The sequence below is a fragment of the Python bivittatus genome, unplaced genomic scaffold (genome assembly GCF_059951505.1).
Source record: "Python bivittatus isolate LINGU-HERP-01145 unplaced genomic scaffold, Pbiv_v1 ctg000080_np1212, whole genome shotgun sequence".
Taxonomy (NCBI): domain Eukaryota; kingdom Metazoa; phylum Chordata; class Lepidosauria; order Squamata; family Pythonidae; genus Python; species Python bivittatus.
Window position 1 is genome coordinate 34,835,201 of NW_028277035.1, and position 20,897 is coordinate 34,856,097.

The following is a 20,897-nucleotide window of genomic DNA, read 5'->3' on the forward strand; positions in this document are numbered from 1 at the left end:
AATTGACCCTTATTATATTATATATTTTAATATTCCTACTGTAAGCTGTTGAGAGTCATTTTTGGTTGGAGTGGAATGGAGTAAGTAAATTGTGCAAAACATCTATGCATCTTTCACCCTGATGTCAAAATCCACAGAGGAGCATCAAAGCAACATTATAGCTCTAAAGGGATCTTATCAAATTATACATTTGGACAAAACAGTGGCAGATAAGATTCTCAGTAATGGCGCATCTAATTAATCTATGGAAATTAACAGTGTGTACATTTTGATGTGTTTTGCATGGGAATATAAAATAAACTAGAGAAAGATTTACAGAAGATATATTCACAGCAATATAAAATCACTAATTAAGAAAAACGTAATCAAAGTCAATTAATAGTGTGATTATAACAGCACTACCTACTCTGTGGATGATACCAGCTGAATGAAGATGCTTGATCCCACATAACATCTGGTATAAAAGATAGGACATTCTTTCATGATCCAGCTCCATATGAATAACTTGGCATAAGTTAGCATCCATCAATTCCATAACCAAATACCTGAAACATTTTTTAAAAAAGTAATTAACATCTATTCTATTTTATGCATACACAGTTCAATCCACAGTGTGTTGTCCTCTGTGTAAAATAACTCTAGTGCAATAAGTGGGATAAGTGGGAGCGGGATGGTGGAAGTGCGACCATCCTTGCTCTCCTTGATCTCTCAGCAGCTTTTGATACCATCGACCACGGTATCCTGTCGGGACGACTCAGGGAATTGGGGGTGAGCGGCGCAGTATTGTGCTGGTTCACCTCCTTTCTTCAGGGCGGATCCCAATTGGTGGCAATAGGGAGTGAGAGGTCCCATTCTCGGCCCCTCCTTTGTGGGGTGCCACAGGGTTCGGTTCTCTCTCCGCTCCTTTTCAACATCTACATGAAACCGCTGGGTGAGATCATCCGCCATCATGGGATGAGGTATCATCAGTATGCTGATGATATGCAATTATACATCTCCATCCCAGGTGAAGTGATGCCGTGACTGCCCTTTCGCGGTGCCTGGAGGCTGTAAGCGTCTGGATGGGGAACAACAGGCTTCGGCTGAACCCTGGTAAGACGGAATGGCTATGGGTTAATGGCTCCTCTGTATCCGGGACTTTGTCATCTTTGGTGCTCGATGGGGTAGCACTGCCCCAGACAGACCCAGTGAGTAATCTGGGGGTCCTCCTAGACTTGAAGAGCAGGTGGCAGTTGTGGCAAGGAGGGCCACTGCACAACTTTGGGTTGTGCATCAGTTACACCCTTCCCTGGATCGGGATGCCCCTCGAACAGTCACTCATGCCCTTGTTATCTCCCAGATAGACTACTGCAATGCTCTCTACATGGGGCTACCCTTGAAGAGTATCCGGAAGCTACAGCTGGTCCAGAATGCAACTGCGCGGACTATTTTTGGAGCCCCAAGAAGGGCCCATGTAATGCCGCTGCTCTGCAAGCTGCATTGGGTACCAGTTTGCTTCTGGGTCCAATTCAAGGTGTTGGTTATCACCTTTAAAGCCCCACATGGCATGGGACCAGGTTATCTAAGGGACCACCTCTCCCCCATTACTTCAACCCGTCCCACCCAATCACACAGAGAGGGCATGCTTCAGACCCCCTCAGTAAAAGAACTCCAATTAGCGGGATCCAGAAGGCGGGCCTTCTCTGCGGTAGCCCCTGCTCTTTGGAACATTCTGCCCCTGGAAGTGCGATTGGCCCCCTCACTCCTAGCCTTCTGAAGGGCTTTGAAGACCTGGTTCTGTCGCTTGGCCTGGGGTGGGGAGAGAATACTTCAAGCATGGGGATGGCTAGCCCCATAGAGGCCTGCTGTCTTCAGCCCCAGATTCTTCATCTTCTTGGACTCTCCTTTTCCTCTTTTTTAGTAATGTTTTTAAAATTTTGATGTTTTATGTATTTATATTTATTTATGGTTTTAATGTTTTGTGTGTGTTGCCCAGAGTCCCCCACTGGGGGGAGATGGGCAGGGGAGAAATTAAATAAACAAACAAACACAGGCTTACAATTCTAGTATAGGTAGTCCTTAATTGTGGTTATTATGGGACCAGCAACTCCGTCACTAAGCGAGGCAGTTACTAAGCGAAACATATGACTGTGATGGACTTACAATGTCATTTCTCACTCAGTCATTAAGCGAGACATCATGTGACTATGACTTCCAATTTTACTGCTGGCTTCTCCATTGACTCGCCTTGTTGGAAGCCAGCTGTGAAGCACGCAAATGACAATCACATGACTGCAGGACGCTGTGATGTCATAAATGCCCGCCTGTTGTGAAGCGCCTGAATCTCGATCACATGACCAGGGGACACTGTGATGGTCCTAAGTGCGAAGACCAGTCGTAGAGTTACTTTTTCAGCGCCACTGTATCTTCAAATGGTTGCTAAACAGGGCAGTCATTAAGCAAGGACTACCTGAATGCTTATGCAGGAATCTTTTACATACTACTTAAACTTTTGTGTCTGTTTGTAACCTTTAATTAGGTGAAACGGCGCATCATAGGGCAACAATTTTTCACCCAATGTATTCAAATGGCTAACTTACAGAATGTGTTTACAGAATGCATCTGTCAGGCCTAGCCCAAGAACTACAGTGAAACAGTCCAGTCCAGTATAGTCCCTTTATTTCCTGTATAGAGAGAATCTTGCCAAACTAAATCTATACTACAGCAACTAGTAGATATACCCTGGGAGATTCTAGGGAGTGGCTATCCTGAATCTCTTACCCTTCTCATGCTCCCCTGTGGACTGTGTTGTCTGTCTCCTTTCCCCTGCTGGAATGCAATCCCTCCTTCCTGATAACCTTGATCTCCCACATCACTCTCCTCCTTGTAGATACATTCCATCACATTATCCAAAATCCCATCCCCAAATTTGGCAAAGTTGTGGCCATTTCAGCACCACCGTGCTGCTGCTGCTGCTTCAGCACCACCACCTGCCGTGGTCAGCCATGGTCATGTGATTGTCACTTGCAATGCTCCTTGACAGCTTCTCATAAGTCAATGCAGCAGCTGCCAGGAAGTCTAAACTCAATTGTGATTGGTGACACTGCCTACCAGCTTCCCACAAGAAAAGTCAGTGGGGAAGACAGCAGAAAGTTGCAAGTCCAAGGCCAGCTGGCAGGTAAGTGGCTGCTGCCAGATGGGGGAGGGAGTGAGCGGGTGTGCGAGAGGTGTGGTGAAGATCGGGGCCAGTGTGTAGGGGTGCACAAGAGGTGCAGTGTGGGTCAGGGAGGGTGTGCGGGGATGTGGCACAGATCGGGGAAGGTGCACAGAGGTGTGTGAGTGGCTGGGGTGGTGCAAGCACAGAGGAACTGGGGGAGGGTGCATGGGTGAGGGAGGAAGGGAGGGAGGGAGGAAGGGAAGGAAGGAAGGAAGGAACAGGGAGGGAAGGAAGGAAGGTAAAAGGAAGGGAGAGAGGAAGGAACAGGAAGGGAAGAAAGGAACGGGGGGAGGGAGGGAGGGAGGGAGGGTTTCTGACACTCTCTGCCAGCTTCCCACAAGGAAACTCAGTGGGGAAGCTGGCAGGAAGTCGGAAGTTGCTCCTGCTCCCACTGCTTTTTTGCCTGCTGGTGCTCTTTCTGTTTCTCTATTTAGGTAAGGAAATATTTCTGAAACTATGACCCAATGGGTCACGGGTTGTCTACTTTCAATTAAACATTGTCTTAGTGTTTAACAGTCAGAGATATGCCTTTCTATGTTAAAATCAAATGGAAAGCACTTAGTAAAAATGTAACAAAGAAAATTACTTACATTTATAATTAATAATGAAATATTTGATTAAAGTGTTAAACTTGAACAATTAAAACTGAATTGTTAAAAATTAAACATAATTTATTTGTTAGATTTCTATCCTGCCTTTCTTACAGGAGCTCAAGGTAGAACATAGAGCACTCCCTCATCCAATTTTTCTCCACAGCAACAACCCTATTAGGTAGGTTGGGTCAAGAAAGAACGACTGGCCAAAATCACCCAATAAGCTTGAGAGTGAGCTAGCAGCTGGATCTTCCCAATGCCCATCCAATCTCTTAACCATAACACACTGGCTTAAAATTTAATGAAACAAGGAAACAAATTGCATTACAAAAGCATCATTAAAATCATGTGCAGCATAGCAGAAATGCACAATATCTCAATGGCTCTATCAGGTTTCCTGGGGTAAGGATGATGGGGACCCAAAAAGTATTTTTCAGTAAGGTCCCCTATTTTATGGACTAGCCTCCCTCCAAAGATTGGAGTGACATCTACCCTATTAGCATTTCTGAAATAGGACAGGTCCTTCCTGGAGAATGTTTGGAGAATAATTGGGGAGGTGCTGTCTGTTTCTTGTTATTATTGTTAGGTTTTGTGTTATGTTGTATTTTTATTGTGGGTTTTTATTTTTTTATTAATAATTGGGAGTTCTTTCGATTACAGAGAACAGATACATTTTTTTTTTTTAAAAAAGGCAGAATTGGCCATAACAAAGTAGAGTATATCTAAAACAAGAATGTAAACTATTATACACACACAGGTTGTTGTACCAAAAAATTGTCTCCAAAATGCACGTTAATGGGCAAATAAGTTGTTTTACTACTATTCTTAGCTGACAGACTGTGAAGAAATCTGGAATATATGGAAAGACTAAAATATTTCATTTTGCCCAGACCGTATTAAAGGAAATTATTTTATGAATTAAAATGAACGCTCTTTAATGAATGAATAGAAGTGTGCTTAACATAAAAGCTGACCTGTAATGTATTTTAATAGATTTAGTACGAATTCTTCATGAATTCTTCAGGAAAATATTAAGATATTTAAGTGCAAATCATCTCCCAATGACATAAATAAGAAAACTTCCAACTGATTTATTTATACCTAAACAAAACAATTCTTAATTTATATGTCTTTAATTATTAGGTTTGTTTGAACAAAGATTAAAACAAGCCTGACCAAATTAGATAGACAGACATAGATACACAATACAATATTCATATTTACTGAAAACCATTAAGGATACATTAGGAAGCATCATATGTTCAGCTAACTGTTGGTCAAAGTGTATATTTATGAAACAAACCTCAATAAACCAAAAAATAAACTTACACATCTTGAAATTCTTCTAATGACTTCTGTGGTGTAAATACATTTAATAGACTAATTATCTGTAAAACCAGAAGTCAGAGGAAAATAATCAAAATTAGTACAACCACAAAATGCATGATAATGATGTTTTAAATCAGACCATTCAGTAACTGTTTATATGAAGCATTCTAGGAGTACTAAGATCAAAGAATACATACGGATTCTGAAATATTTCATAAAAAATGCAGTATAATCAAGTCTAAAGAATTATATGGGTTTTGGGGAAGTAAGAGTCACAAAACCATAAAGAGCAGTCCAGATGTTATTGACTAAACTACTTTAATAGAGCTACAGAAATATTGGTTGCAAATTTATGATGCAAGCCTATGGACCATCATTCCACTTTCAGCAACATTTGCCAAATTAATTTATGTTAGATAAGTAAATAGTAAAATCCAAACTTTTTGTTAGCTTCTTCTAATATAATAACTGGATAATAGTAGATCTTCTGTGTTTCAACAATATTATCTCAGTTTCTTATATAGAGTTTTGTATGGCTATAATAAGCATGTAATTATAATTTGAAATTTTCCAATTGAAGTACATATTAACTAATTTTTTAAAACCCTCTTTTGAATAGCTCTCAGAGTAGTTTCAATACAAGGTGAAACTTAAAAGCAAATGTAAATAAGATTATTTTCAGGATAATAAATTCTATACATTTCTCACTTTAGATTATAGAAAGCAATTCCTATAATCTTCATATTGCATTAATGTTGGTGAAATGTTTTAATGAAAATTACTAAGATTCGCTCCATGATATCACATTAACTTTAGACTGTTATGGACAACTGACAGAAACATTTACTCTGAAACTATAATGAACATGTAAATGTTTACAGACATTCTATTATCACTCAAATCCACTATTATTATTCATCCTTTAACTTTCCTGTCCTTTTTTTTTTTTTGGGTGCCTTCAAGTCAATCTTGACTCCTGGCAACTGCCTGGAGACAAGTTTTCTTGGCAAGATTTCAGAAGCAGTTTGCCATTCCTAGGGCTGAGAGAGACTGATTGGCTCAAGTTCTTTCTTATATTAGCCACATACAAAAGCTTACTTGTATAATTTTGCACATCAGTGTCAGCAATCTTTACAAAGGTACAGTAAGCACAGAAAGCTATATGCTATTAAAAATATTAAAATAAATGAAATTAAGCAACTTAATGTGATTGAACTGCTATGGTTAACATGCTGTATCAGTAATGCACCAAATAAGCCTAATACAAGGAATGTTTGAAAATACTTCAATAAAAATATACAAAGCAGAATTAAATATTGACACTGTAGGTATTTCTCAAACCCATTCCCAGACTCAGCCAATATCCACATCTATATTTGGTAGTCATTTGGTTTCAATAAATAGTGCATATTTTCAATATATGCTATATTAAACTTACTCACATTTTTGTGATTCACACACTTTAGCAGCACTAGTTCTCTGTAAGCTCGCTTTGCATGGGTTTGATTCTGAAAAGGGCGGCTCAGCTTTTTTACAGCAACATTTATTCCAAGGACAGTATCAAATGCAGCACTGAAAATTGAAACAGCAACAATCTAATTCAGATTCTTGGAAAACAAGACTAGTGTAGACTAAAAGCGATGAGACAACCAACATTTGTCTAGCTGGCATATAGCTCTGAGCAGTGCACTAAAACTCCTGCTTTCCAAACAACTATGATCATGCCAGCATACTGTACAGTACTGCTAAACTGAGTGAATGGGTATGGGAGTGAGGAAAGATAAGATCAGCTTCCAATGTGCATGCAATGGAAGTTCCACAGGGATGGGGAGAGAAACAAGCTTCAGTGCAGTTGCTGCACAATGATTGTCTGGACCTCCAGAACGAAGCAAGGATTCCCTCCAATGACCACCCCTATGGATTTTAGAAGCACAGCAAGAATTTTCTGGCAAAGGATTAGAAACAGTACCAGACAGAATGGGAACCCTGAACATCCAGCCCCAGAAAAATTATGTCCCAATAGCAACCCTTCAACAATAGAACTGAAACACAAGGCAGTAATATATATCAGATTTTGAAGTGCTGTTCATTGGTCCATAAATTTCTGCACCCATGGATAACATCACTAGCAAAAAACCTACAACTGCAAATCTCTGATTATGCCACTGTGCAATTGCCAAAGATGTTACACTGCCCCAATGCTAGGGCTATACCTCTGTCTACATTCTAACCCTGCCCTCACCTATTTCCTACATCTAAATTCATCTACTTTGCTATTTGCTACTATCTTTAATATATTCAAACATCTGTTCCTGCTGTTCTACTGTATATAAGTTGTCTGGCTCAGTTCTTTAAAGTGAAGGCCAAGAGTTAGGATAGCCATGCTGTTTTTGGCTGAGATGCTGAAATACAGTAGTTCGAGCAATCTGCACTGAAGATGTTACCTAGCCGGGTAACAAAATGTTTGCAAGAAAACCACCAAGCTCAGAGAACCCCAAGGACTCCACAGTTCAACCCTGAGCTACATATATTCTCTTCTATTGGTACTGCATGTTTATTTTGGTAGCCTCAAAAACATCAACCATATTTTCCCATATTTCTTTAGGCTGGATGATTGCCATGGGGAGAGGGAATTGGTACTGGGAAGACCCATCCACAGACCACCTAACACTACTCTTATGTATGAGGTATTTTATATTGTGGCAATTCTACACTTTACTGTTTGATTGTTCCTAGATGTGGGTTGTACTTTAGCAGATGTTTATATTAGTGTTTGCTACAAATAAAAGATGACGACTCTCTTGAGTCAAGCTTGATTCCTGGGACTTCATGAACATACTGTAGCAGCTTGCTTGTTAGCAATATATAAGTCATTTGCCATTGCCAACTTCCAGGATATTTTTTCAGTAACTTAGTCTACAGCCCTGGAATTCCCTGGGAGTTTCCCATACCAATAACTCTGCTTAGCTTCTTTGGGATTAGCTAAGAAAAGATAGGTGCTGCTATTTATTTGCCTACTCACCAAACAATGCCTTGAGCCCCAGACCCAATAGGTTTCAATTGCTGGTAGCGTTTTAGTACAGTGAATGTTGAATCTGCAACTTGAACACTGTAAAACTGACTATCACATTTATTCTCGCTCATGTTGTAGTGTCATGTAGTTTTTCTCTCAGGATTTGGCAGTTTTCAGGATCTGTGTGAAAAGAATTTTTAAAATGTGAAATGCCTTTAAAAATCTCTAAGTAAAATTTTTATAGGTACACGGAATCAACTAAAACCTTTCTCTTTAATGTGGTGGTAACAGGTATCACCCCTCATACACATGTAAACTGCAGTCACTACCAACCTCCTTCCCCCCACATACGAACGCTCTTGTAAGAAAAGTTTTACAGCAAGCTGAATTGACCCTGAGTAGTGACAGGGAGAAGACTCAGTCAGGAACCTGTGGCCCAGTAAACCAAATTGTTTCTATTCACTGTCCATATCTCAAAGATAGTATGTCTAGCATGCTGACCTAGTAGAAAGGGATAAATAATAACAAGGTCACACACATGGGTTTATCTAAAACATTTAGAATTTCCAATGTCATGCTGTAATTTCCACCGCGTCTGCCTTCTTTGGTTTGGCTTTTGCCTTTCTTTACCTTGCAATGTAGTGGGCCAAAGGTATGTAAACTCTGGTATAAAAGTATCAAAGCTTTGCTGGGAGTCTAGCATATACTGTATTATTGCTTGTATACATGCAAATAAAATTATGTTGTATCTTCAAAGGATTTGGTTACTTTAGGTGAACCAAGTTTCGGCCACAACAGTTTGGTGCCATGACTTGGATTCAAACTGAGGTTGCTGCAAAAAGGAAACAGAGAGGCAACGAATACCATGTGAATTTAGATGACCATCTGAAAGGTTGATCAATATAACAGAGTATCCAAGTGAGATTTTAGCATAATTGTTACTGGTTTTCCAGGATATAGCAAATTACCTATTATGTATAACGTTACTCTGCCCCTGAGCATTCTGGTTATTTGATATCACAACAAATCTATCATACCATACTAGTTATTATAATCAGTCTGCTTCTGATGTCATTAGTGTGTGTGTGTGTATGTGTGTGTGTGTGTGTGTGAGAAAGAGAGAGAGAGAGAGAGAAATGATAAATTATATTGTACTGTTTTTATACAAGGTTGGAAAGTATTTGAATATTTAGATATATACTGGTATTGTTCTAGATCTGGTTGGATATACATACAGCCATTTTAAATATAAATACGCTAAACCAAAGAGATTATAGTCCTTCTCTAAAAATTTGCAATTACTCTGTATATAGTTATATCCATTTTCTGAAATATATGAAAACGCTTGGCAGATGACAACTATATTATATTAACTATGATCACACAGATCTCACAGGAGAGGAAGTGATTCATAAAGCTAGATGAATAATTGATCCCAACATTAACTATATATCTAGTTGGTTGGCATCTGAAGGCAAGTATGTTGCTGTTAACTTGTCCATCTCAGAGTGAAAGGTACCTTATGTACTGTAAATAAATCTGGAAGAATGTCAGCAAACTTCTGATTTCAGATCTGACTATATAATGGACCTTATGTCCTTGGGCTTTCTTCTTGGTAGCATAGATGAAACTTACTGTAGTTCTTAGACTACCTTATAGTGCCCAAGCTCTTCCCTCACTCCAGAATTTATGAAATATTATATTATGTTACAGCAAACTACTTGGAGTCCCTATAATAAAACACTATATGCGTTTTCCTCACAGTCGAAACAGTACTGCAGAACAGAGACAGAGCCCAGTGACTGGACAAAAGGCAGAAGTCTCCCAGCACACCTGGCTGGACCAACTGGAGCCATGAGATTGCTGATCTGAACCATGTCATCTCAAGTCACCCTCTCCACGTACCTAGATTGTCAACATGGAATGACTTGTTCTGGTATAATATGTAAAATACTACTGCCACACCAGCACATCTAAACCTATCCTCAGGATGCCTTAGATACCCTGACAATGAAACAGAGATGGTCATGATGACATGTTCTAGGCAAACAGTAAGTAGGGCATCTTTATACCAAGGCAAGAAGGCTATGTGGGTGGATGCCTTACTCCCTAGGCCAAATTACAGTAAGACACTGGCCCAAATATAGAACAGCATCCTGTAACTTCAGCAGTAGCCTGCAAGAAATAACAAAAGCTATTTAATGCAGGCACGAAGTACTGACATTGCCTTAAATTCTATTCTATTTTACTGTAACAAACACGTAACACAACAATGGGCCAGATAGAGTATTTGTTATAACCATGAAAATCACTTGTGGTTTCCTTAAAAAAGCTTAAGATTTTTTTTAGTTGAATAGTATTCTTAAAAAGAAACAGACAATGAAGAACACTTAACAAAATATATGGTCTATTTTTTAACAATGCAGAAAATAAACTTAAAGAGTTTGTACTTGAAAAGAATATAGTAACAGAGAAAAGAAGCAAAGATGGAAAAGGTAGTAGCGGCCATAAAAACAATAAAGTACAGAACTTATTTTACTTTTCAATTACACAAACAAACATCTGCATCATGACTTTTGGTTGCTAAAATGCATTATGCAAAAGAAAGATTACAGTTCAGCTTTTTACTCTGAATATTATGTTTTTTCCACCAAAACAAATCTAGAGCTGTAATTATTTTGATAGCTGAAGTATGAAAAAAAAGAAAAAGATTGTATCAACATTGACTTTTTAGGATTCTTCATTTAAAAATGACTTTACTCTGTAGCAAAGGTCAGAATTATAAAATATAAACCCCTCATCAAATAGCATTAATTTTTGAATGGGAAAATTAAACATCTATATTAAATACTTAAATAACATTTGTATATATAAAGGTAAGCTACTAAGGAAAAAAACCTTTCATTTTGTATTAACAAGCCTGGAAGCTTGTTGATCATTGAATCAATTCTTATTGCTCATTGCCATTATTATTAAGAAAAATGAATAAATAAACATAAAGATTAATTAATTAAATAGTTTGGTGATTTTTCCCCATTCCTCCAAGAATTCTCAACCGAAAGGGCAATGCCAAACCCTAATTCAGCATTCTCACTAAAGATGGTAATACATGCTAATTATAACACAGTGTAGAAAGTTTACAATCAGTATGGTGCAATTTTAGTATAGTATAACTGTGGCTTCCAAGATTTTAGAAATATTTTAAAAATAATCCTGTATCACAAAAAGTTCCATTCATATTTGTAAAGTTTAAACCCCAGATCCTTATCCCAAACATTTTTAAGACTTTCAAGAGAACGTGTAATATAAAGCTCAAATCACTCTGTCAATGCATTATATCAGAGCAAATAGAACTGCTAGTACTTTTTAATATTAATGCCATACCAGCATTAACCCTGTGAGTGTAACACTTTTTTTCCCAGTTGATAAATATATTTGCATGAAAAACTACATGCAAAAAAATCTACATATTTCCACTGTATGGACTCATAAGGAGTTGAATTCCTCTTGTTCTCCTGCACATCTCAGATTTGTGCCACAAAATGCAAGAGAGAGGATTGAGAAAACTGATCTGCCAGCAATGTCCGTATACTTGATGGACGGAAACAACTGGATGTAAAGCAAGTTTTTTGCCTCATAAATAAATACAGATATACAGTATTCATACAGATGAGCAAGAAGAGACTTGTGTCTCTCCGCTTTGACGACAATGTTTGTACTGTATGCTATCATCTAGATCAGGGTGGACAACATCTGAAGGCTTACATATACAATTCAATCTCCCAACCTTATAGAATGATCCCATAAAGCCATCCAGTGATGTGGTGGTATTATGGGGAGAAGTGGGATTTATTATTTTTTTCAGTCATTTTTTCAGGGTTATGTTCCTTTATTTATTAGAAAAGTTTTTATGCGTATTTGGTTTTTCAACTCTAAGCAGCATACAAGCCAAAGAATGAGAAAATCAACAATACAGCAACAATAACATTTAATATATCAATAGTTTGGGCAATTAAAAAGTATTAATATTTCCAAATTTCTATTTTTTTGAGTTTGCAAAAGCCCCCAAAGCCAAAAATTCAGCCATTTTGACACCAAATTTTGATAGTACAATGTTATAACTAGAAGTTACAAATGCAAGCAAATTTGTGTCAGGGTCGTATTATCCATAGGTACAGAAATCCCATACACTAGTATATGCCATTTTAGAAACATCTATGATTTACAGCTTTGTGCTTCCACTCCATTGCTGAAGGTGTTATTATAGAATGATGGGAGGCTGCACGTTCTTGATCTAAATTCAGATTCAGAAGCAACTTTCAGTAGAAAGTCACTGAATCACAAGGGATGGATGCTTTTTAAAATTTTTGCATCTTTTTATTCTGTAGGGAAGACAGTATTGATATGGGTGCTTGTCAGGTGAGGAAAGAGAAGAGTTTCTTTGATGTAATTTTGCAAAAGCAGCATGCTTTGCGTTGAGACAACTGTTTTGCAGGCCTTCAATGATCTTCTATGCACATGGGCAGAAGACATTTCTTTGAAGTGAGGTATCCAGCCAAAGGAAAACAGTCCAGCTTGATGCTTTGATTGGAGCACTGAGGTAGAGCAACTTGCTTTTCTGTGTTGGGTTACCACTTTCCTCCAGCTATCAATCTAGGCAGCTCCATAAAGCAAAATATTGTTGAAGATCTTATATAACACAAACAAATTTTGTAAACACTAATATAAAAATAGGAGGCTTTATTTCATATTACCATATAAAGTTTTTATGGCTGTATTTTCCATGGTACCAGCAAATGTGTGTATTTAAAAGCCTACAAATCATATCAAAAGTATTAGCAGTGAAATGCTTGATAAGTCAATCAACTAATATTCTAAGAGGAAATATTCCTACAGATAAGCAGGAAGGGAGAGATATACTGCATGGGACTCAGGCTATAGTCAAGGAATCAAACACTAAAAATTACTGTTTTCAAACTAATGGCTAGGTTCAAAAACAGACTAACTACTACAATTGTGCATATCTGCAAAGGGTGCTTTGCTTCAATGAAATTTCAAGAAAAGCACTCCCTTGGACTTGCTTTGCTGAGCAACATGGACCCTTCACTTCTAAGAGCAGAGAGAAGCAGCCCCTTTTCAGTACCCTCTAGCACCTGCAAAAGACAAAAAAGACTTCTACAAACCCACAGCAATTGCACAGAAGCCTCTTCTGGATTTGGTGAATGCTACAGGCTCCTGCTTTTGAATGTATTGGAGAATGCTAAGAGTAGGTAGGTTGCAAAGAAACACTTTCTTTTTAAGCAGTCTCCAGCACTGTCCAAAGATGAAAAGGTTTCTATGCTTTACTTCTCTGCAGATGACAAAGGAAAGAGACCACAGAGAAGCTTTAACCTGCTATGAAGTATTCCTTCAAAGTAAAGGGCACTCCTTTCTTGCCTTGATAAAAAAAGAACCATATCACCTTTGCAGCATGAAACAGTTCACTGAGGTGAATACCTAACTCATCATGTGCACACCTATGAATTATGGTTCAGAATGGATGAACCCAGCCCTAATTTTCTTGGTAGAGAGGATGTTTTAGAACCTAAAAGCAGTCAATTATGTGAATTCTTTCTGCTCTTTAAAAGCGCATACTAACTAGGCATATGCTTACCACTTTTTCTGCTATTTTGAGTATTAGGCCTGAAATTGTGATGATCAAGCCTTCAAGAACTCAGGACTGTAAAGTAATTTCCAAGTATCCAAAGCTGAGACAGGCAGCTCTGAAAGAACAAGAGGAAAACTGACATGGGAATAAATGTGTGAACAAACAAACAGCTATTTTTAAATGTGATTTCCCCCAACCCCCAGCATGCTCCATCTGTCAATATCAAGAACATATCATGTGTAATGTTTTCTATGCAATGAAACAGGTGTCAAGATACTCTTTTGCATATTCTATTTGTACTCCTTCTTCATCCCCCCCATTTTCCATCAACTAGCTTCCTGTATAATCTGTAGGCTTTTATAGTACAATTAAACATGGACAACTAGCTTTTGAGACCTGAGACTTAAAGAAACTCCATACTGCTACCACCTGCCAAGTAAAATACTCGCCTAAGGGCCACCTAATGGAGAAGATATCCGCCCAGAAAGGGGCTAAGCAGGGCTAGGTCCTTGCCTCTCATCTCTTTAATCTCTTTTTGAATGATCTAGCACACTCCCTTAGCTCCATTAATGGTCATCTTCCCAAGCTTGTGGCCTTTCCACCCCATTACTACTTTACGCTGACGATACTACAATTCTTTCTCATACGAGAGTGGGTTTGCAAAGATATTTGGATGCATTTTATAGCTATTGTCAATGCAATTCACTCACTGTCAACTATTCCAAATCAAAGGTAATAAACTCTGCCAAACAATGGCGCTCACAAAGATGGTTCATAGGTAATACAGAAATTGAACAAGTTAGAAGTGTTAAATATCTTGGCATCACATTTAGTTAAAATCTTTCTTGGGTCACTCATCGCAATAAGACAATCCACTTGGCTAATTGTTCGGCTGCTCAGATTAAACAATTTTACTTTACAAGAGGAAATCAATATGTACCTGCAGCGATTAGAATATTTAATGCCAAACCTCTTTCCCAAATTTTATATGGTATGCCCATTTGGCTGGGAGCTTTTAATCGTAAAGTAGAGAGCATTCAAGCAACTTTCTTGAGGCAGCTTCTGGGGGCTCCCAATTGTGTCTCTTATCTCACAATTTGCTCAGAAACCGGTCAACACCTGATAGAAACCAAAGCCTGGTTAATAACAATCAAATATTAGCGTAGGATTTTATTCAGAGCTGCTCCTCAAAGTCTGTTATTACATCTTAATATGGACAAATATATTTCACTCTGGCTGTGGTATATTATGTCTAAACTCAAACAGATTGGGATTGGGATTGATGATTTATATTTATCAGATGAAACCTATGTATTTAGAATAATTAAACAGAGATTCTTAGATCTAGAGTACTACAAACTCAGACCTGCTCAACCCTGGGCTTGTTCGCCTGCCATGCTTGGCATTGAAACTTACTTGGGTAAGATGGTACATTATTTGTATGAACTTGAGGTTCCATCTCAGCGTAGGGCCTTCTTTTTGGCCAGAGTAAACTCTTTTCCTTCTGAGGTACTTTTCAGAAGGTATAAACGCATCCCCAATCATGAGAGGCTCTGTTCTTGTGGCAGTCCTGATACAATCCACCATACAATTTTTGACTGCCACTTAGTTGAGACTTCCATTACAAACTGCTTTTAAAACCTTTGCAGGGCATATATCTGCTAAACACTGTCTCATCCTGCCAAAATTTATTGAGAGACACGCCATGCCTGCAATTACCAGAATTGTTGCTAAATTCTTGGAGGAAGTACTCAAAAGTAAACACAAACAATTTTCATAATAAGTATGGCTACCCCTTTGATTAATTTTCAATATGTAACTGTGTTTTTATACTTCCTTTTTCGTCCTTTTAATGCCAATAAAGGTTTGACTGAACTAGCTTTTGAATATTACTGACTTGAATTTGAATTTTACTTACAACTAAATTTATATCAACATCAGAAAGTTTGTGATTCCATCTTTCCTACTCTAAAATGTTATATGAAATACAACATTTTAATAAAAGTTGACAATTCGAAAGTACAGTTTGTAATGATATTAGATCAAGTACCCAGTCTTAGTATTAACAGGTTTAATAACAATATGCAATTCATACTATTTTTGTCAAATAGTCTAGGAAAAAGAACATTTAAGCAAAATCTTCCAATAGTGACTAACACCAAACTACAGCTGGTCATGCATGAATCAAACAATGACTGAAGGACATCCAGGAGTAAATCAACAGTGAAATATCACTGCAAATGCATCAAATAGCTAATGTCACAAATCTGTTGTGAAGACAAAAGACTGTTAGAAGTTTATTTTACTGAGTATTTTATGAAACATAATGAAAAACTTTATATAATGGTTTATAAGTTTACTTAATAAAGACAACTTTTCTACTTATATATTTCAGGGAAACATACTGCCAGGTACATGACTGGGCAGAACTATTCCTAAGCCTAATTAAAAGACTGAAATCTTTCAATCTGTATATAATATATAATAAGTAAAAGTATGTGAGAATAGATGCACACATTCATATTCATCATGGTATTCTCATTTGGGAATATGGGAAACACAGAAAAAGAACAAGAAATAATTAGCAAAAGAAGTTAAAGGCAAGAACTAATAAATAAAAGATGCTCTAAAGTTTACAACAACACAATTCATTATATTTCTCCAAATTTTTCTAACTTTGCAAATCATCCTTGTTTCTACCATATTCATACACAACTTCATACATCGCCTTTTTAAAGCTTCTCACCATCAACTCCATACAATCATGATTTTCTCAGTCTTTTTCTCCGTAAGCCATTCACTTTTCCTTCATATATTTGTTTTACAATTTGATCCTCATTCATTCTAAGTGAACAATCCACCTCAATATACTTCTTCTGTACTCGTTACTCAGTTTTGTATTTAATTCACAAGAGCGCTTAAAATTTGTGTGATAATGTTAGCTTTTTCCGCACAAATTCTAAATACTCTACTGCATTCAACTCAGCTTTGTATTTCTCCTGACATGTCCAACTACTGTGACATACCTAACATAGAATGGGCAAAAATGTATTTTTGGAGCACAGCCACTTTTGCTTCTTTTGACAAATATTAATTCCTCACAACAGACTATATATGTCTTTTGTTTTTATATCAGCATTTGTACATATAAATTATATCTGCAGCTGTTACCTCATCTTTAGTTTCCATTTTCTATGAAGGTACACAAATTCATCTACTTGCTCTAGTTTTCCATACATTTATATCTTACAAACATTCACTCCATTTTCTCTGTCGAACATATCTATCACGGTCTTCAATACAGAAATTTTCAGATCCATATTCCTCATATTACCATACATTCTGTCCAACATATACACCCTCTCCTTGTTTAGTGACTGTGTTCCATTCCAATGACTTGGTCGTTCAGTGAAATGGTCACTAAGTGAATCAAAATGGAAATACTGTTTATTTAGTCAGTGACCAGCAAAATTTGAAAAAATATAACACCAAAGTAAAATAAAATAGATAAGACAAAATACTAGCATTAAAAAGATAAAATAAAAAATAAAAAATGTAATATTTATTACTAAAATGGTATGTTAATTACCTGTGCAAGTGTAAATCTAAAATATTGCAATCTATGAAATAAAAATATGTATTACCTAAACCAAGATAGCTAGCAGGTATTAAACCTAAAGTGACAAATAAAACAGAAGTGGTTATTTCTGTGACCAGTTATGACTTATTTTCATTGCGGCAACACAGAATTTAACTACTGCACAAGTGATAAAGTGTTCTGAATTTTCTAGAAGATGGTTCACATAGGAATTGTCTGGCCTTCCTGGAAATTTAGATATTAAGGGAAGAATATAAGCAGACCTGATATCCCTGTAGAATTTACAATGTAATAATACATGCAAAATGGTTTTGATCTTCTTGTTACCACATAGGCAGGTACACTAGATTAATGGGATTTTGGAGTATCTGCCTCGCAGCATCGTGGATAGTAAGATGTTATGCCTGGCTTTGAAAAATGCTATCCTCAGCTTGGGGAAAGTTAGTTTTTGTAGGTATTTTGCTAATTCCCAACTGCCCTTATTTATCCAATTTTTGCCATGTTGAGGCAATCTATTAACTTCAGCCTGAAATCCATATTCCTGGTCACTAAGCAAACACATAACTGAGAGAAAGAGAGATGCTGCAAAGATCACTGGTTGCTGCCGTCTCATTCAGATAAAGTTCTCTCTTGCATACAGAGTCCTGTGCCTGACACTCCCCCCCCTTTTTTTTGCCTCCTTGCAAGGTAGAGACATTGCTTAAATAATACCTCTTCCTGAGCTGCTTTTCTCCTTCCTAAAGACTGCTAACCACAAGTTAACAAGCTCAGCTCTGTTACCTTAATTAGTTGATTAGAACCTTCTGCTAGCACTGCTGCCTGAAACTGTCCAGACCTTAATCAGTTTCACACTGAAGGCCTTTGTTGTCAGGTGCACAAAATTTGGTTGTAAATCCACACATTGGTAGGAAAATGAATTCTTTTATTACTGTTTATTACCATCATATTTGTGAATGGTCGCTAACCAGGATAGTCACTAAACAAGGAGTGACTGTACTGCAAATCATTCAGGTTTCAACTAATACCATGATAGTATCTCCATATAAAAGGCTTAGTTCTGAGTGATTTTTCATAGGTTTGAGTTGTCTTAGATCTGTCCCTAAAAAAGTATAAATCTAAAGCTCCAGAATACAGAACAGTTGCTTGTAACACTGTTATGGAGTTTTACTGGAAAATGTACTGAGTTTGAATTTAATTTTCAGTCTCAGTTCAACTATGCACTCATTGGATAGCCTTGAACAAATCAAATTTCTCAGAACAATTTTCACATTGCATAAATATTAGATTTGTGATTCCTAATAGTAACTAAGAATAAACAAAAAACTATAATAAACTTCAAATGTAGCAAGTGATGTATTAATGGCCCGTTCCACAAGATCACGGAGGATAGGGATTTTTCAGGTCTCTTTGACACAAAACACCTAACTGGGCCTTCTCTATTACTATGCCAGCCCTTTGGAATGAGCTTCTAATGATCCTCTTAGCCTTCTGTAGAACTGTAAAGACCAGGCTTTACCCCCTGCAATGAGTCTGTTCTGTGACAAGAACATGTGTTATTAGTGCCAGTCTTGATTATGTGTTGATTATATGTTGTATTTGTTTGCTTATTTTGGTTTTGTCTTTTTTTCATTTTTGTTGTTCTTTTCTGATTTTTATTTTTGTACATCAAGGGGCAGCTTTACAGATAGCTTAAATAAATAAATGACTCTAATAAATTTTTTTTAAAAAGACAAAAATCCCCATTACAAAATTAATCCTACTTCCAACTGAACTATTTAACATATCAACAATATTCTATACTAATCTGAAATACAGCTATAAAGCTCACACAAGATTGACCTCAAGTATTGCCAAGGAGAGCAACAGATATGCTATTGCACTGAACAATTAATACAGCTTCAGTGATTAATTCCCAACCTCTTTCTATTGATAAGTATTTTAAAATAACACTTAATGGACACAGAAGTGAGATGGGATAGTGGCTACACAAAAGAAAGATTGGGCAGAAATTTTCTTGAAAGTTAAGCCTGTCAAAATCAATGACTTTTCCTAAATGAACACGTGGATTCTGTCATTGATCCAGATTTCTCTCACTATTCTATAGCATAAATAATTATATATTAATGAACTAAGTTTAATAAAAAAAAAAACAGCACTTCAAGACAAAGTAAATGAATGTATTTTTGATCCAAGAAAAGACTGAAGAGAAGGCGCCAGTTGCTTTTGTTATATGTTGGGGGAAGGGGTATGTGTGTGTTTATATGGATGGAAAGCCCTTGCTTCCTTTAGGAGGAATATATAACTGGAGGCATGAAAGTATATCAGCTTACCTTGCTTTTTTCTCATTTTTAAAAATAGTACTCTGGAGGAGTAAAAATAATTGAGACATGTCTGTACTGCATGCCCAAAGACCCTCAACATATTTTTTCTTCTTTTTATGTCCCCAGTGTTTCACACCACTCATGTTTTCGAAAATTACTTATTCAGCTTGGCATTTGATTCTGAAAGGGCTCTTTATAAAGCAAGAAAATATAAGCTCTTCCTCTCTCCTCTGTACTACAGAAGATGCTGAAAACCCAGGTATTTGAAAAGGATATTTAATACTGCCCCTTTTATTAGAAAGGAAACCCACTGGTGAAAAGAGGTAGTTGAACAATAATTAGCAATTGTTCCTTCTTTTCTCTGTCCCACAGCTGATGCTAAAAGAAAACAAGAAGGCAGGAAGCCTCCAGCTCCTCCTCTCACCACAACACTTTGCTGCTGAAAATGGGAAAGAAGTGTGCAAACAAGAGAGGGCAGCATCAGCTTCTATTTATTCTTTCTTCCTCGGCCTCTCTGGGTACTGCAAGGAGGAAGGATTTGGCTCAGAAATCTCCTTACTGAGAAAAGGAAAGCCTTATTCAAAGCCCTCTCTGCCCACCATCACTCTCTGAGCTAAGCAGCAGAAAGGGTTTTGAATATATTAGAAAGCTCCCTTATACTGAGTCAGATGATTGGTCCAATTAACTCCAGTGCTGATCACATCAACTGACAGTAACTTTCTAGGGGTTTAAGGAAGGTGCTTTTCTAGTCTTATCTGGATACCAGAAATTTAACCAAGAATGTTCAAAATGCAGTCAATGTACTGAACCACTGAATTATTGTCCCCTCCCTGCCGCATTCCTTCAACTCAGTGCAATTCAGCACTGCAGCCTAAGTTACTTGTTTTCCATGATACTCCCAGATGTTTCTTCAAAAATATCAGAAATTCCAAATCACTATCAGAAAATGTAGTGAGTTGGCAACTGGCCAGGCTGCTGTTCAGCCTGGACTATACCCACTGCAAGACTTGCTTCGTTGTTCCCCTTCTTGCCCTTCCCATCCATGCAGGGAAGATGAACCTCATTGGTTGGTTCCTGTGTGGACCAGTCTACCAGTCCCTGCCTTTTCCTTTTAGGAACTGTTCCCTCCTCACTAGCCCCTCTTTCTTTATATTTCCCAGAAGTTTGCACACATGAATGACTTTACTTTCCCCCTCCCAA

General features: G+C 37.4%; 1 protein-coding gene across 7 annotated transcripts in view; it reads right to left on the reverse strand.

Annotated features, from left to right (window-relative positions):
* The window catches only part of MAPK9 (mitogen-activated protein kinase 9), a 47,107-nt gene that overhangs the window by 21,366 nt on the left and 4,844 nt on the right, over positions 1-20,897 (reverse strand). For 4 of the 7 annotated variants that reach the window (XM_088133811.1, XM_025175121.2, XM_088133815.1 and 1 more), the window contains 4 exons: positions 8,141-8,311; positions 6,561-6,690; positions 5,119-5,177; positions 407-545 (listed from right to left, as the gene is read on the reverse strand). In XM_088133811.1, the coding sequence (XP_087989937.1) occupies positions 407-545; positions 5,119-5,177; positions 6,561-6,690; positions 8,141-8,262 (450 nt within the window). In that variant the 5' untranslated portion in view covers positions 8,263-8,311. Of the gene's footprint in view, positions 1-406; positions 546-5,118; positions 5,178-6,560; positions 6,691-8,140; positions 8,312-13,784; positions 13,894-14,718; positions 14,898-20,897 lie in introns of all 7 variants that reach the window. The other 3 variants (XM_088133814.1, XM_088133812.1, XM_088133813.1) reach the window with 1 other exon arrangement.